General features: G+C 39.7%; 1 protein-coding gene across 6 annotated transcripts in view; it reads left to right on the top strand.

Annotated features, from left to right (window-relative positions):
- The window catches only part of CDH13 (cadherin 13), a gene marked incomplete at its 3' end in the record, with an annotated part of 461,247 nt that overhangs the window by 157,603 nt on the left and 284,938 nt on the right, over nt 1-18,706 (top strand). For all 6 annotated transcript variants that reach the window (XM_083870235.1, XM_083870236.1, XM_083870237.1 and 3 more), the window contains one exon: nt 5,877-6,085. In XM_083870235.1, the coding sequence (XP_083726361.1) occupies nt 5,877-6,085 (209 nt within the window). The remainder of the gene's footprint in view (nt 1-5,876; nt 6,086-18,706) is intronic.

Below are 18,706 nucleotides of genomic sequence, written 5' to 3'. Positions count from 1 at the left end.
AAAAAATTGCACAGGGTAATATTGCTTTGATGCTGTAATTCCCATGGATTTGAGCAAGGCTAGGTTATATTTACAAAAAGCATTCTAATTTTCATTGATAGAGTGATTAAGTCTGTATTTTCAGTGTGAAATTTCCTCATTCAGGAGCCATTTTGTTTCTTGTTATGACCAACTAACAGAAAAAAATATGAATATCTGTGCATAGAGACTTACAGAGTTAGTTTTGAAGTGCTTATAGATAAATATGTGTATTTATTTATTCAGGATACCTCTGTGGAGATTTAACCAGAGAGAAAATCATGAACTCAGTATTGCTGTTCAAAACAAATTAAACTTCTGAGAATTAAACTCAGAAAAAAAATTACTTTGGAAGTGGAATATATCAGGCCAACATATGCTTTTGAACACAAACCTATTTCAGCTTGTTTTCTTTTACTTTAGTTTACAAGAAATGCGACTGCTAACCTTTCAATGCTTTAGAATGGTATCCTCTAAAACATCTGTGGGTCATTATCATAAATATCAAAGTGGTGTAGGAACCTCACATTTGTGATATATCATAACAGGGAAAGTGGAATGCACTGGAAGGAGGAATCCCAGGAACAGGAGTGCTCTTGCTGAGATCTAGAAAGGTTTATATTTCCAGTTACTGCACTAATGGACTTGGGATCCTGCACAAGGTTTTCCAACACGTCTTTTGGTGGCAATAAGCTCAAAGTCAGTGATTAAAGCCTTGGGATGCATGCAGGTATTGCTAATAATGAATATTGCTCGGTGGAAACAAATATTCTGTACAATTCACGTGTGAATTTTACAACAAGGAGTGAAAGTCTGACACAGGAGGCTGAGAAATGAACAGAGGGCGATGAATGACACTCATGTTTTTCACTGGGAGCTGCTTGGCAGTGTTTTCATTTTGCTTGCATGGAGTTTTGGAGCCTGTCTCATAGCATGTGGCATATTAGGCACAATAAAGATGTTCATTTGGCAGCTGGAGCATGACTAGGAACATCAAAAGAGTCATAGATGCGTCAATAAATGTAGAACTCCACCTTCATATAAATATTAGATCACTGTTTTAATTGCCCATTGAATCCTTGTCAATGAGACATTCACTTGTCATGCCTGCTGCAGCATTACCAACGTTTTATTTTAGAGCTAGAGCTGAGCTGTTGCTATTATTCATTTTTTTTTTTTTTGCACTATTGTAACACCCTGAGCACCAAACATGAATCATTTTGTTGCAAGTGCTGTACAGACACAGAGTGAACACGTGGCCTTTGCCCTGAGAGGTTTAAAATCCAGCTAAACCCCTTAAGCTCCAATACAGAGTGAATGTGCAGGAGAACATGGGAAGTTTTGGGGTTTGTGGCCCCTCTCATCAGGCTGCCACTCACCCAACCTGTTGTAATGCACGTGGGTAGTGGGAATAATGTCAATTATCCATCTCAGGGCTTTCCTCACACCTCATCTCTGTGACAAATGCATGAGCACCACAAACATCATCACACAGACCATATGTTATCAGGGCTGCCAAAAAGAAAAGTGTTGGATATTCAGAGAGCACCTTTACAGCTCAGGCTGACACTTTCCACAGCTGATATCCACAACTTCTGTCTCATTGCTTGTTACCCTGGTTGCTACTTGGGGGACAAAAGGAGTAACTAATTAATCAATCAATCACACTTTATAGTTCTTACATAGAGATTTCTACATTGGCTTTATGTACAAAGCAAGTTTTTCACCAGAGAATAAGAACTGAAAATCCTATTTCCCTTATATTTAATAGGCATTAATAATATATAGGTTTGGTTAAGAGATAGATGTGATGCCATGGGTGGGAAATCTGAGGAAGCTTCTCCTAAGGGCCTGGCAGGGAAGGTCAGTGTGGTCAGTGCCAGGCTCAGCTCCTTGGGCTGTGTAGCTGCTCCTGGAGCAGCTCAGTTCTGGTAAATTTTGGGTATTTTTGCAGTGGCTCTTCCCCAGAAGCCACAGGAGTTTAAGGAAGCAAATATTCCCAGTGAGGAGCACCGTGAGGATGACTAGGAATGCAATTCAATCTCAGGTGATGTTCCCTGGTCAGCCCAGTCCAGGAGACAACATCATCCTGATAAAGGACACATTTGATCCCGAGCTCAGACTAGGGGTGTTATCTAAAGCTCCAGTTCCCTTCAACTCTCTCAAGAACTGGTTTCAGTTTCATCCCTGTTGGCCCTTAGGCCAAATAATCTTCAATGTTCTCTATCCCTATGATCACCTCATCTCCTCCCCCTTCTAATTTCTCTCCTACATATCAGTACTTCTCAGAGCCTTTTCATTTTCTTTCCTTCTCCTTGCTATTAACCTCACTGAATTCTCTTGTTTCTGTGGTAGGATTGGGAATTGAAAGCATCAGTGCTTTTGGATGAGATATGGTATAAAACCCCCCAGTTTCTCACTTTCAAACAACTCTGCCTCAGCTCTTTATGGAAAAAGTTGCAGGGTTTCATAAAGCAAGATAAATAGACAGCAAAATATAAAAGGTTTAAAACTGTCAAATTCATACTTCCAAGGGAATATAGAAGAGATTCAAGCACTTCTCCTGATTCCACGTGCCAAATCTGCATTTGGTCTTTGAGTTTCCCCAGAGCATGCAGATGGCAGCAGTGCAGGAATCCCAGGGCTTGTGAGCACTGAGCAGAGAGGTGGGAGCAGTGCTCTCCCAGCCAGCTCCTCCCTGCTTTGGAAACACAGCTCAGTTTGTTCTTTTCTTGAAAGGCACCTGTAGCCTTTGGCTGGGTGATGCTACAGCTCTGAACCGTGACATTTGGGTTTTAGGGATTACTTTATTACAGTTTTCTTTGGCTTTTAAATTTTGGTTTCCTTAAACTTTTTATTCCTGATATAATTTTAGAGGCCACTGCTAAATTTTTCCAGTTGTAAGCTATCAATTGTAAATCCACAGCAGTTTTTGATTATGAAGGATTAAATACATATATTTACACATATTTATTAAATTATTAATAAATAATTTATTAAATTAATTAATTAAATACATATTAAATACACATATTTATTCAGAGAATCACAGACTGGCTTGGGTTGGAAGTGACCCTAAGGGACACCAAACCCTCTGCAGTGGGAAAGGATGCCACCAATACAATAAGTTGCTAAACCTTGTAGGGGTTTTTGGGTTTTTTTTGGTTGGTTGGTTGGTTGGTTGGTTGGTTGGTTGGTTGGTTGGGGCTTTTTTGGGGGGATGGTTAGGGGTTTTTTGGGGATTTTTTTTGTGTTTTGAATTATTTAGTTGGGGTTTGTGGGGTTTTTTTAGGGGATTAAAAAAATAATTTTGTAATTCACAAAGGTTGCAATCTAAACAGTATCTATACAGTGATTTGTACAGAGAATTTCATCTTCCTGCATTTGTAGTGACAGGAAAATCTTGTGTTATTGTTGCCTGGCAGCTTTAGGAAGTTGAAGTGAATCTGTTACAACACCTGTCATGAACCCAACTAACTGCAAAGGGTGGTTTTTCACCAGGGAGCCCTTGCTCCCACCAAAATCCTTCTGTGGGCACTGGATCCTTCCTGGAAGCAGTTCCCAGGCTCTGAGCACTCTGAAATTGCTCTAAGCTGCTGCTGCTCCCAAATTCAGTGATTTTCCCTCCTGGTTCTACTTCAGTACAAGACTTTGCAGGCAGGATCTGCCACATGACAGCCTGAGATAAGTTTGTCTGGAGAGACTGCAGTGTCTGAGACTGACACTCCTTTTTTTTAAATTTATAATCCCTCTTGCTTTCAGCGAAATTCAATGAAAGAGCAAATGAGCTGATGAAATTCTGGTTTTCTGTCCCACTGTGAATCCAAGGATAGTTCTCTTGCCCTAAAGTAAAGTGGAGGAAATGGGAGCAGTTTTTAGTTAAAAACATGTAATTGAGTTTAAACCTTGTGCAGCAGCAGATCCTTTGGCTGCTGGGGGAGTTTTTCTGCCAGAGACTGTGGTGTCTGTCAGGGTGTTTGGGCTCTCCTCAGGAAGGGGATTGTGAATTCACAGGGTCACGGCTTCATGGGGTGGTTTTAATTTTGTTTTGTTCTCAGCATCCACGTCTATTTTAATTGGCAATTAAATTAATTTTCCCTAAGTCCTTTCTGTTTGGCCAGTGATGGTAATTAGTAAGTGACCTCCCTGTCGTTATCTTGTCCATCTTTCTCTCCAGTTCTGCTGAGGAGGGGCAGTGAGGGGGTGGCTGGGTGGGAGGCTGGGAGCAGCCCAAGGCCAACCCTCCACTCTTACTTTGGTAAATAATGCCCTACATCTCCTTTTGTGCCTTATTCTGTTTGAATGATTGAGATTTTGGCATTGTTTAATTTTTCATCCAACCCACCTCATCAATATTCATCGTAAAATGAAGTTGTAAATTCTGGAACCAGCAATGGTTCTTTTCCCCTGTGGTGTTCTGCTTTGGGATTGAATCCCATTGAATGCCCAGAAAGGAAGGATCTCCACAAGGTCCTCTGGCAGCTCTGTCTTCATGTTGGTTTGCTTGGACAGAGATACAAAATTTGATGAAGAGGATTTCTGTGTCACTTCCCAGGAGTGCTGAGTGGCCACCCACTATGAGACTATTCCTGTGCTTTAGGAACAGTTACAGAGATTACACAGTCAGGAAGAATTTAGAGATTGGCCACGAGACCCTCTGGGATTGTTTCTCTTCCTTTGAACACAATGACCTAATACAAGAAGTCTATACAGTGAATTTCAACAATTATGCCAAGTGCTTTATTTTGTAGTAAAACTCCATTGCTGTTGATTTTCTGTAGCTGGTATCACTGTCCGTAGTTTTATTTTTTTGAAATTGTAATGCAGTTTTTAAAGATCCAGTGGAAATAAAATGTAAAATAAAAATAGTGTGAGCATACAGGTAAGTGGAAAGTCTGCAGCAGCAGTAACTCCAGGAGAAGGTAGGGAGTACAAAGCAGGTTGTCTGCAGAAAAAAAAAAAAACAAAAAAAACCAAAAAAACAACAAACAAACAAAAAAAAAAACCAAAAACCAAAACTTTCACATGCAAATATATTGTTCAGAGAGGTCAAAACCTGAAATGTTCGTTTAGCAATTGCAAGCCTGTGGTGGAGATCTCTTACTCACATAGCTGGTAGTTAAATCACTAATATTTTATCCAGTGTTTTGTGCAAAATGACTCAGAGAAGAAATTTGAGACAAAGTCTCAAATCTTTGTGCCTTAGGGACATTCTCCTCTTGATGCCAGCCTCCCATGTAAAGTGAAACAGGATTATTGACAGCTACTGTTCAATTAAAAGTTCTCACAATCTTCAGATACAGTGCAGCTCATCATGAACTGTGTGACAATCCTGGTAGTAAGAAATGTTATAGTTTGTTTTTTCAGTTTTACAGAACTTCTGCAGTAGCCTGGGGCTGAATATTCTGTAAACAACCAGCTGAGCCCAAAGATGTACTGAATATCTGCAAGCACTTTGCCACAGAAGAGCCTTTAGAGATCCTGGGCTGTGATGAGGAGCACAACAAGGTCTCTGTTGCCACTGCTCAGTTTGTGGAGCAGCATGTGCATTTGATTGGAGGGATCACAAAAGTCTCATGTCCAAAGTGTTTTGTTTATCTGCTACCCAGTTAGAGTGGTCAAAGCCTCTTCATCTCTCTGAAAGTACACATTCACAGATTTGTTTATGAAGAAGAGTCAGAAAAATATAGAATTTCTGTGAAAGTTTTTTTTTTTTTTTTTTCCTTTGAGAGACACTTCTTCCCAAATTTGTAGACAAGCTAATAACATAACATCTTATAACATCTAAAGCTTCTGTTCTGAAGTGGACACTTATAACGTGTTTTTTCCCCTTTTCCCTTTTTTTATTTCACCCCCAGTGAAATTTGATGACTGCAATGGGAACAACCAATTGAACTTTGAAGTTTCTAACCCAGACTTTACAGTGGAACTCGATGGGAATTTGGTTGCACTCAAGAACGTGTCAGAGGCTGGCAGAGCCTTGTTCGTCCACGCGCGGTCGGAGCACGCCGAGGACATGGCAGAAATCTTTATTCTTGAAGCAAATGAAAAACGTGGGGCATTAAAGGTAAGAAAAATACCAAAGATAAAAAAAAAAAAAAAAAAGAAAAAAGAAAAAAAAAAAAAAAAAGAAAAAAAAAGGGCCATTTTTGCTGCTGCTAAATATTTACATGTGTCACCGAGGATTGTAGGCAATTTTAATCTGTTAGCAGAGATCAAAATCAGTCTTCAATGCAGATATTGCTGTAACATTTTAGCGCTTGGTTTAATTTGTGATGCAGATTTCCTGGGTTTTTGGAAGATGTATTACATCTTCAGGTGTGGATGCTAAGCATTCATAAAGAGTTTATTCAAATGAAAGAGCCCAAGTATTAAAATTGGCTGCTTCTTCTCCAGTGTATGTTATGCCAGGTAATCACAGTTTGGCCACAATTGAAAATGGAAAATCATACTTTAAATGTGTAATTTAGAATTTACAGAACCTTCACGTTTCGTTCCAAGTCTAAGTACATGGGAATGAATTCTGTGTAATTTCAATTTTCATATTGGTCTGGTTATCTGACATTGTTATGTGGTCAACTGCTTCAACATCTGCACACAAAGAGCAGCACACGTTTACACTCTATCTCTGTGCCCTGGTGATTTTTATTCTTCTCTGTCCACTGAAAGTTTTGTCCTTTCTTTCCCCCTCCCGAATTTCAGTGTAAAACAAACCTCATCCTTGAAGGGATAAAGCACTTCAGAAATTGATTGAGCTATTTACTTCACACCCCTGCAAGTAGCAAAAGGAGATGTGAGGTAGCCTTCACCTCTGTGTCCTGACATTTAGGAGAGAGGCAGGCAAGGCAGTGGCTCACTAGACAATTAAGCCTGGTACCTTTACAGACCTATAATTTTGCAGAAGTGTAAAGAGACTTTGATAAAAATGACTGATCTACTGTCTCGATTTGGTATTTAGACATTCAATTGCCAGCATTCTCATTATACTCCCAACAATATATTAGTATAGCTTGAGTCTTCCATTATAAAAACTAATTATCTCGAGGAGAAAGGCTGAACAAACTTCAGAAAGTCCATGGCCGAGGAAAGGTTTTGCTCTGCACTTTAAGCAGCACACAATGTGAATATGGATTGCCAGGGGGAGAGAAAGAACCAGAACGTGTAACCACAGAAAGCTGATCAGAACACTGAGATGGAATTTAATTTTATTTAAATATGCCGTTTCTTCACAAAATTAAATTTTAACACAGTCATACTTGAGGGAGTCTCTTACGTGGAGGAGCTGTGAGTTTAGGACCACAGAGTGCCAAATTCAGAGTAGGAAAGCCACACTTGCAGGAGCAAGCTGGGCACTTGGCTGTCCTGTGCCTCAGACTAGCAAGCCTTGCTCCTTCTGGTGCATTCACAAGAACATTCAAATGGTTTAATTTTGAAATCTTAGGAGCAGTTTCAAAATGGGGATCATTCATTCTCAGGTTAGAAGTGAGTAAAACCACTGAGGAGTTTGAGACGTCTCTGACAGGAGGTCTGGAGTTAAACTTTAAGGGATTGGTTTATGTGTGAAGACCTGACTCTCTGAGAATCACTTTCTGAAGATTTATTCTGGTTTGCTTAGAGAAGCAGCCTTTCAATATATGTGATGGGAGATATTCTATGGAAGCCACAGTGTAAGGAAATCTTGTCAGATATTCTATGGAAGTTAGAGTCTAAGGGAAATCTTGTCTCATGAGTTGGAGATAGAGAATGTGTATTTGCACAGACTATGACAAGTTCTGCCAGTGACCTTTTCCCTTTATGTCCTGGTTCTGGGGAGTGTCCCCTCAGAATGTCCCAGCAAATATTAATTGATGCCCAGTGTTGAAATCTCTCACCAGACTACGTTTGAAAGCCAGGGCTGATCTGGCCCCACTCCTGGATTCTGTTCCAACCACTTTGTGTTGCTTTAGAGAGAGAAAACCAGTCTAAATCAGCCACTTTCCAGCCTTTCCTCCCAGGTGACAATATCACAACGTCATCTCAACCTGCATTCATCACTCGTTTCTGGATTTTGGTCAGCCCATTACCAGACGATTACCCATTTAGTGTCTGCAATGGCATTGTGAGTTACATGATGCCTTAATGTGTCCTGGGAAATCCACCTAGTGAGAATCACCAAGGGAATATAAAAATGTCTGGGGCTGGATGTCCTGCTCTGGCTCACCCAGTCCTCTATCACTATTTAACCAGTATTTCTTCCCAACATTTTCATCTATTTTCCAATTTTAAACACCACACAGGCAGCGTTGTCTTTCTGTTTGTCATACTTGAGAAGGATATAAAGACTACAGCGTCCTATCGAAAGTGATTTTATGATAAATTTGAACTTAATCCTGTACTTTTGCAGTCTAAATGTGTCAGCACGGAAACAGCAGAACTGCTCCATCTGTTTATGCAAGGAGCCTTGGCTAAGAAATGCTCAGATGGAACCTCAGTAATTCAGCATAATTCTGTGGGGTTAAGATGAGCACATGCTGGAGCAGCGCTTAGTGTTCAGTACTTAGAGAACAGTACCTTGTCTAATTAGAGGATAAGTAGTTCTTAAGTATTTCCCCACTGCCAGCAACTGCCATTTCTCTTTTGAAAGCATGTAACCTACATCTGTGAAATCCCATTGTTAATGTTGCTAATTGCAGATTCCCAACGTGTTTGGGAATGGCTCTCAACAATGATCTCTGATGTGCTGACTGGCAGTTCAGAGCCTTGGAACAGAGTGTAGCTCCTAAAACTTTCTGATTGCTACCGGCCACACTTTGGATGAATATGGAAATTATTTAGAGGTGCAATCTGGAGTGTGCAGAAAAGCTTTTGGTATTCTGCTGGTGAAGGGGTGCTAAAGATAGGGGATGATTCCAGCTGGCCTCAGCAATCCGTCCTATGTGATTAACTGAATTAACTTCATGGCCAGAGTAGAATCAGTGCCTGTTGGAATATCAAAACTATTTAACTATTATTTGCATTTGAAGGGCCTGTTTTCCTCCTCTTCTGCCAGAGGCTTAATAGATCTGCAGAGCCTGCAGCTTTCCATCCAGGGGTGGCCATGGCTGTAATATGGGCAGAGGTGGCTCCTCAGCATGGGCCAGCTTGGCCATGAGCTGATCACACAATCTCCTGCAGGAGCTCATGCTGCATTGCTGCTTTTCCTGATATCTGCAGGTCTAACATGCCCTAAACCCCATGAATCTCTGCCTACAGATACTCATACATGCAGAAATCTGTCCATCAGATTCCACATCAGATTCCAGACCAGACTCCAGCTGGAATTGCTTTCTGCAGCCCGCTGGATGTGCCTCCTCCCTCCCATGATTTGGGATGGATGTGCTGGTCTCTGTCTGCCTTGACAGAGGGGAATATTCCCAAAAATCTCCTGTCATTTCTGAGAAGAATTTGAATGTGAGTGCACAGACGAGCCTGTGGAAGGAGTTAATAATTAACCCTTTAATAGTTATGTGCCTGTACACACTGGGAGCCTGATGCAATCAGTGCTCAGTGAAAAACAGGCGTTCCACATGCATTCCCCATGGAGCAGTGCTGGTGAACAGTGGAATATTCCCCATGGAACAGTGTTGGGATGTGCCCTGCTCTGCCTGTGCCCTGCTCTGTCCAGTGTTTGCCCTCTCACACAGTCAGGACTGGAGGGCCTGGGGATATTGAGGGAAAAAAAAAAAGAGACCTGGAAATATTTTGATTCACCCAGGATTCCTCAAATGAACTTTGGATTCATTCTGCATAATTCAGAGAATTGCTAAGCCTCAAATCTCTAATGGAAAAAATAAACCACTCATAAACCCTAGCTGGGGAGAAAATGGCCAAGCCAATGACTGGCAGCAATCTCTTTTTTTAAAAAAACTTGTGTCCTGTCCAATGCTTGATCCCTGCTTTGTTTTCTAGAGAAAGTAGGACAACTGAAAGTTGGAAATTTCATCTGAACACTTGTCCAGACACTAGTGGATTTATGTATTTATTGAAAGAGTCAGGTTTTGTGGAAGGCAGAGAGCGTAACCAGGGTTTTGTAGAGCCTCATAATAAATGGTGAGTTGCAAAAGGTGGCAAGCTGGGACTTGAACTGTGTCCCCCAAGGCTAAATAAAATGGTGTCTGCTGGTCCTGTTCCCCCTCTGAAATCTAATGCTGGTTTTAATGAACATACCCTCAGTGTACTGGGAGCTAAAAGGAAACCTTGGGACACAATCTGTCTCTGCCTCTCTGTGTTGGCAGCCTTTATTTTTTTTCCCCTTCCCCACAGCAAAGGGAGTTATTTAGAACTTTTATTTGTTACACCATTACAGACACAGGGTGAGGGGTGGAGGGGAGTGAGATATCAAGAGTCTGGCACCAAAGCAGATAAGAGGGCAGGCAGATATTCAGAAATTCCAGGCTGGTAGTAACTTCACTGCATGGTGCTCAGCAGTCTTCCATACAGAAGGATGAAATGATTAAATAGAAACTGTCAAAGCCTCAGGACACATTTCAGGCACTAGATAGAAAAGGAGCAGGAGAAAGAAAAGAAGAGATAAGAGTGAGGAGCACACCCTGAGACAGCATGTTGCAGGCAAAGTTTAAAGCCTTCTCCAGCAGCAGCTCAGACTGAAGGAAATGAAGTTGCCCCAGTCCTGTTACTTTGTCCAGTGCACTTTGTACCAGCCAGAGGCTGGGCAGAAGCTGCTGCTTTTTTTTCCCTTTTGTCAAACCACTGCTTTTCCCAAGGCCAGCACTGGGCTGTGCTTGTTACAGCAGGGACAGAGCCTCAGCAGCCAGGCTGAAAACTTCCCAGATTCGGATTCCTACCGAGTCTCTGCCTGCCTGGATACCTTTTGTGCAAGTTGCTTTCTGCCCGTGCCTGTTTCCTAAAGTATCAAACAGAAATAATGAAACTAAGCTCCTTGGATTTAAACCTTAGCATTTCTTGTTTGTGTCTTGCTCTCTGCTTATCCCCCACAGGATAGAGATTGCAAATATTATGGATATGAGATAAAAAGTGCCTACAGCCTTAAATCCTACATGTATGGCTTTCTGCCTTGGAACAGATGATAACGGATCAATAATCTTATTATGAATCAGGATTCTCTCACAGCAGAAAATATTCAGGCAAGGAAGTGTGAATAGCTGAGTTTAGTCATCTGGCAATTCAATAAGTTATTTGGAAAATAAGATCAAGAACCAGCCCCTCTGATATAGCAGACAATCGTTCCCATTAACGTATATTTGCATTTTTCTGTTTAGAATAGAATTCCAAATAGGCTGAAAATGACTGTGCAGAGGCATGGAGATGGACTCTCATATGAGATATTGACAAACAGGCTCAAAGAGTTCCATGTTATTAGATTTTGCATATAGCAGTTGCTGCAGAAGGGGATGCACTGCATAAATAAAACACCATATTTTGCATTTAATTTTAAGGCACAAAATGGAATAAGTCACAGGGGGTGCATCAATACCTATGATACGTTTGAGTTATTATACTGATCAAAACTGTGTACAGAATATCATTTCCAGAAAAGCTGGGGGGATCCCTTGCCTTCAGATATGAAAGTGTCCTTCAGGCAAATAAAGAAGGATTTTCTTAAAGATCAAATAACTACAAAAAGAAGTCATTTTCTCACTGTTGTGTGCAGTTTGGCAGAAAGTTTAACATATTAACATTCTCCCAGCTATTAAGTTATTAAGTTGTTATCACTCCTGTTACTTTTGTTATCGCACTGCAAGCACATATTGACTTGGAATTCATGCATAAAAAGCTGAGGTGAAAGTGATCTTAGAATTTAATACCTGTGTATTGGTGGCATTTTTGTAAATGACTTTTCCCTGCCATAATCACCATTGAATAGATGCTATTTTTTTTTTTCTTTCAAAGTCTGCAATGCTACATTTAGGATTTCACAGAACACATCTCAATTAATGTCAATGAAAGCAAGAGCTTGTTCTCATCAATGGGTCATTCTGTGGTGTCATTTAGCTGCCTTTTAAACTATATTTTTATAAAAATCCTCTGTGCAGACCACTTGCTGTCGCAGAAACAACAAAGAGATCCTTTTATATCAGAAATCTCCATTCCATAGAAATTCCAGTCACCTATTTTCCCTTTTTATCCCCCAGCCTGATGCAGGATGTGCTGAAATGATCAGATTCCAGAGGGTTTTAGCTCAAACCCCGGGAACAGGAGCTGTGCCTGGCAGGGCTGGGTGGCTCTGGCTCCCCTGCCCCTTTCCTGGGCATTTTTTGGGTGTCCCTGCAGCCCCACCCAGAGCAGCTCTGAGCTGATGGACACCCACATTTCATTTTAGCTCAGCTCCACTGCCAGGCTTGTGCTTCCTCAGGCCTGCACTGAATTCACCCTTCCCAGCACCAAGGAAATGCAGGTTTCATATACACTGCCTTTGGAGTTTGCTCTGACAAAGATCCATTTATCTGAGAATTATTATGGTGCCAAGAGATGTGGCAGTTGCCATAGCAACAATTACATATTGTGTTGAATACCAGAGTAAATGCTATAAAGAACAGGAGCCACTGGTGGTTTTTCATTAATTTAATGTTCCTTTTTTTGGACAAAGTGTGACTCGTAAGTTTATTCACTGTGTGTGTAAGTGCTTAGATCAAATGTGTGGGCTCGCTTTCCTCCTCTTTCCCTCAGTGTGCAACTTCAGCATGTAAATGAGAAGTACTTGGTTATTTAAGGAGAGAAAAATGGTCTTATAGACTGGAAACATGAATAATTGCCTGTGGAACAAGAAGGTGTTAACTTCCGTGAGTGTTCAGTGCCTTTCTCTGTGAGTAATCTACATTCAGATTCTCTGTGAGCTGGGGATGTGTTTATCCAGGAAAATGGACTTTGTGCTCTTCAGCAGCAAGCAGAGCTAAGGATTGAATGTGTTTAGCAGCAATTCAAAGGTGAAATTAGATTATTTCTGAGACTAACACAGACCTTGTTAACTATTTCAAATTTTTTATAGAGTGATGTGAAATGACAGGCAAAATTCTTTGTAATGAATGCATTTTATTAAAAACCAGTTACAAACAGGACTCCTTTCAGCCCTGAGCTGCATTCAGGCTGCTCAGTCGGTTCTTCCTGCTGCAACAGGTTCCATTTCACTACAGCTTGATGTGCCTCTGGTGGAAACTTCATTTTTTTGGTGGAAACTCAGAAGCAGATGCACTTCTGGAATGCACTAATTTTACTCTTTTTCTTTTAAAACACACTGAGATTTTATCCTCCAATCCATAAGAGCTCATGGCAAACTTCAACAAGAGCAATTACTCAAAGATTGCTAAAGTCTTGTATTTGAACTAAAATTCGTTCTGGCCAAGAAAATATCTATTTACCTCATGTTACTAAAACATTTTATGAGAATTTGAATGGTGGCTTAGTTATCTGAAGACATTTTGAATTTAATTAGCTTCTCTTTATGGTCTACTACATTAACTGTCCTTTACCCATAAAAAGAAAGAATCCACTAAATGTTGTGGATGAGTGATAAACCATCATGCTTTGGCATATAATTATTTTTTTCAAGCATTTATTGTTCTGACTCCAGCCTGGAAATTTTCTGGAATAGACAAATCTGTGCCAATCCTATGCCTTAATCTTCAGAGATTGATGGAGTTCTGTGGAAACTCGTGCCAGAGGTGTGGGGAACATTTAAAGAAACCCTTCGTGAAAGGTTTAAATTTAAAATTCATGTAGTAAATGAGGATATAAGTAAGAAAGCAAAAGGCTAAGCATGATTTAGTAGAACATTAGGCGAGATCATAAAGGATAAGTAGATGTCTCTTAGGATATGTAATATCTTTCATTTACAAAGTGGCTTTCATCCTGTAAGATCCTCAAAGTGCAACTATTAAGTACATGGGGACAGAATGTGTGTGTGTGCCTGGCTTAATACAAACATCTCTAAAAAGAGGCATTTGCATAGATATCTTTATTTTCGATACTTATTTCATAATACTTTTGCACATCAGGATAAGAACAGAGTCTTCTTAAACAAGGGATTAGGGAGAAGGAGCTGGCGACTTTGATAGGATATTAGAACTGCCATGACAGCCTTATGTCCTCAAATCCATCATGAAAAGGACATGTTACAGCAGCGAGAAATGGTGGGAGACTTAGGGTAGAGAAGAAAAATTGTCCATTTATTCCGTGGCTGTTCCTTCATCTGACACCAGGGATGATGGAGCTGGTGCAGCACAACTACCCCAGATCCACCTGAGAACTCTCAGATTTATTAAGGAACAGAGACAATTCCAAGAGGAAATCAAGTTAAGTTGTGCCCAAAACTAGGCTCAAGGGTTTGTTTTTTTTTTTTATGTCAGAGACACAAAATATTGCTGATGTTTTCCCACTATCAGCTTCTCTCTCAGCTTCCAGAAACAGCATGGATTTGAGAGAGTCATGATAGGAGAAATTATTCACATGAAAAGATGATTCCCTGAGTAAGAGTTTAGTAATTTCTCTCCACTGGACTCATCAATAATAATCCCTAATGATTGCCCCAATGTTTCCATGCTGATTTTCACCATCCCAAAGGAATATTTATTGTGCTTATTACAGTAACACATATCTCAGCACACCTTAAATATTTAATGGAGCATCACAGAATAAAAATCTTCATCTGTCCTCCCCTAAGAATTGATTCTGCTGGTGCCAAGGACAGAATGGCTTCTTTTGGACCTAAATTTCCTTATTTGTTGATCATTACAATTTTGATGCTTTTATGATTATTTCTTTGTATTTATTTTGCAGCTAGGTTTTCTGTTGGTTTTGGTTTTTTTTTTTTAAGTACCTAGAATAACTTGGCAACTTGAAGAATGACAGTCAAAGCTTAGAGCAATTTGTTGTCTTCATAATAAACAACTCCGCTAATGCTTGCAGTCATCTTGGAGTTATTAATCATCCATCCCCTCACTTATTTCACCACCAACTCAAACTGAATAACCTTTGCATTAAGCAGTTGATCCATCTGAGGAAAAAAAAAATAGTTTTTACCACTTGTTTTATACAATTTCTCACTGAGAGGGCACCTGGGGTTGTGATTGCACAGGAAAAAAGTGCAAATGCTTAACTCCATTTAAATTCTCTCTTATGGTACCAGTGGTGCTGCAGAACTATTGAGTATTTGATGTGGCCAGGTAATGTCAAGGCAGTGTGGATGGGCTGGTTTGGTTTTTTTTTTCTCAAAAAGGGCCAAATGTGACCTGACCTGTGTATTTATAAATGGAAACTTGGAGTCTTATTTGTGTGTGTGTGTGTATTTCAGATCAGACATATCTTCTATGAATATAAATGTATAAATGATCAGATTTTATGGAGCTTTAATGACTCTGCTAATAAGGAACATCACAGACTTCAGCATTTTCATTCTCTTCTGATGGACAAAATCTTTTCAGAACCACTAGAACAAGGTGCAAAATATATCCATCAGATGAACGTTTACAGTTTGCAGATTATTGATGATAATCTATGAACTATTAAAAAGCATAAAAATCCAACTTATCTTTCTTTAATTCTTCTAGAACCCATCTGATGCTTTGTGTTAAATTACTGAATGTTTGCTAGGCTTTTATTAAACTATTGAACACTGTTGCACTATATAAAGATTTATCCTCTAATCACCAGGGACAAGGTGATATAACAAGTTTTTGTTTTTTTTTTAAAATCAGGGAGACCAAACCAAACTTTCATCCTCAGATATTTGCACAGAAATATTTTGTGCAGGGATTTCAAGGGTGTGATCCTATGAAGAACTGGGAGAGGATGAAAGCTTTATACCTGCGCTGATATCAGGGTGCACTGGCATTGCCTGAATTTTTGACTAACTCAAAAAAAGAATACTAGCAAGAGATCAGATTGTGTTTGCACTACTAATGCAGCTTAAAAGGCTGTATCAAAATGCAGAGGGTTCCCTCCAAGGCCAGCAGTGTGGAGATAAGGCAGCATGTCACCTCTCTGCAACAGGGACCTCAAGTGCTCTCCAGAGCCAGATCCTTTTGATTTGGATAGTGTTGAATTCATGCATTAAAAAAATCCAGTAAATACAAAATTCCTGGATGGCTGACAAATACTATGCATTTCAGTTTCTTCTCTGCACAGAGAGAATATTCTCATACCTGTGACTTTTCCCTGAAGAGGAAATAAAAAGTCAGCTACTTCTGCTTGATAAGAGACTCACAACTGCTGAAAAACTGTGCTGGTGACAAAACCCCTGGTGGGAGGGCCCAGGTTACTCAGGAATGTGCTCCAGCCTGGCAGGACCTGCAACAAGAATATTCACACTAAATCTGCTCTTATTGCTGCTCTTGCTGCAAACTCTCAGCTCACACTGTAGACTAAGATGATTATTACACTAATATTCTGTGTTTGCTCTGGCATGTATTAATCCTGCCAGTCCTTGCAGAAGAATGGCCACCTAGAAATAAAAACCAAAAAACTTAGACTGAATTTCTGGTTTAGAAGATGGGGATTTCACGACTTGTTTTGATACTACTTCAGTCAACCCTCATGGACTAATTCAGTTCTGTCATTGATTATATCAAAGCCTGAACCTCCAAACTGGGAGGTTCACTGGAACTGCTCACGTGTATTTTATTCCCAGCTTTGTCTGTGAAAACATTACTGATATATCGCTGTGGAATATTTTGCAGGAGAGACTTTAACACACGTTCTGTTCAGTGATAAATTTATAGCTCTGTGTTGAGAAACATAACAGAGATATAGGGATGTACATATGTATAGGTTGGGATAAAAAAGAGGAAAAATATTTTACAATTTTTCAACACATTCATGTTTCCTGCATGACTTAAACCTTACAACTGATACAGTTGGTTGTTTTATCCACTCTGTTTCAATAACTGCTCCAATTTGGTACTAAAAAATTTTTATTTGTTTGTCCCTCTTTTGGTTTTCAGTGGAGGTGAATTGTTTCAGCAACAGGTCAAGGGGAAAACTGGCAGCTCTTCTGTGGACAGTTCACACTCCGTGTCCTTATCCCTACAGGACCTTTCTGACTTTATTTGCAGACAACTTCACGTTTTCTTAACTGTTTTATTGTGTTGTCCTTACATGGTTCTCTCTCTTTCCCTCCACTCCTTACAAGTTTTGGTCATTAAAGGCAGAATTGACCCTCAAAATTGACCCTCAAATCAGGAATTAAGGCAGCGGCAAGGGGAGGGGGGGGATGTTAAAACTTCAATATAAAGATTAAAAATCAAGGCTGGGGAAGATCTGCCTCTGAATTTGGCTCACATCTATAACACTCAGACTCATCACTGACAAAGCTGCACGAGTGTGTGAGCAAGGCTGGGAGCTCTAAGTTACAGGGTTGATTTTAGGCCTGATTATTCACAAAACCGTGTAATTAATCTGTCGTAGGAAAACACAGCAAGCAGTGCACCAAATGCAATCCCCATTAAGTCAACAGGAGTCATTCCACCGACTTTAATGAGCTTTGAATCCACTCATAAATCTGCTGTGAGGAGTGTCCAAATCAAGATTTATCTGGGGGTGACCTTGATGTTAATTGTTAGTGCTTCCATGTTGTTTAATTGCCAGGAAAGCTGAATGCATTAGTGGGACTATCATATGGCATGGTCCTTTCTATTGGATACTATTAGCATCAAGTTGATATATGTAATATTAATTGTGCATAATGTTAGTGGGTAGTCACAGTCTGCCAGTTATATTTTGTGTCTGCGAAACAGGAAAAAAAACCCTCTTCAGTTATTTTTAATGTCGCTTCTGCCTTCAGCTGAATCCCTGCAAAATTAATGCTTTTTTGATCAAGCAGCTCTTCAGAGGATCTCAGAAGTTTCATATTTATTCTGTGGCTTTTAGTCCCAGATTTTGTGTACTGATGGTAATTACTTTAAAATTATATCTTGAATTTGTAAATAACGTAAAGGAGATTCTGTTCTGTCCTATGATGTTCATTAAATTTAACATCTGCCAGAAAAGTTCAATCATCTGTATCCCAAACGGAAATGTTTCCTTCTTTAACGTGTCATATTTAATTCAATTAGAGGAAAAAACATGGGGAACATGTTAGAAGTACAAAAAGGAATGAGTTCCTTTATTTTTTTGTCTACTAAACAGAAAAGTAGATGGTTTACTTGAGGGGCCTAATTACTATAGCTTCTAGTGGTATAAAAATATGGGAGAGTTATGGCTGGAGGATTGGGGGAGAGAAATGATTGGTTTTGTTTAATGGCTTTCCAAATTCCTTGTCAGTGCTGGTAATTATTGTGTCTTTTCTTTTTGTTGGCACTCAATGCATTAGGCTGCACTTAGGATCATTTTATTAATGGAAAATATGTTTCTGAACAATTGTGAATTAGATAAGTGGCTTGATTAAAACTCATTCTTTAAAACTACAAAATGAGAAAATAACGTGAATTAACCTCGAGTCTAGACAGTGGGAAGATAAAACTCTGGTTTCCAGTGAGGGTGTGTGCTCAGGAGAATAAAACCCTCCAAAACGAAGGAATTTCTCCTAAATTTCCCTGCAGCATTTGTAATAAATGCATATTATAAAGTTGGCTTTTAGCAAATCTTAGAATGAATACTATATGTATAATTGTACTGTATTGTGTTTTATTAACAGAGTTTAGAAAATTGATGAATGTATCTTCTGATTGTGACATAGTGTTGATAGTAAAAGACTAGA

This window comes from Zosterops lateralis, assembly GCF_965231275.1.
Source record: "Zosterops lateralis genome assembly, chromosome: 12".
Lineage (NCBI taxonomy): Eukaryota > Metazoa > Chordata > Aves > Passeriformes > Zosteropidae > Zosterops > Zosterops lateralis.
The sequence above is the reverse complement of the archived record's forward strand: the minus strand, read 5'-3'. Positions and strand labels throughout refer to the sequence as shown.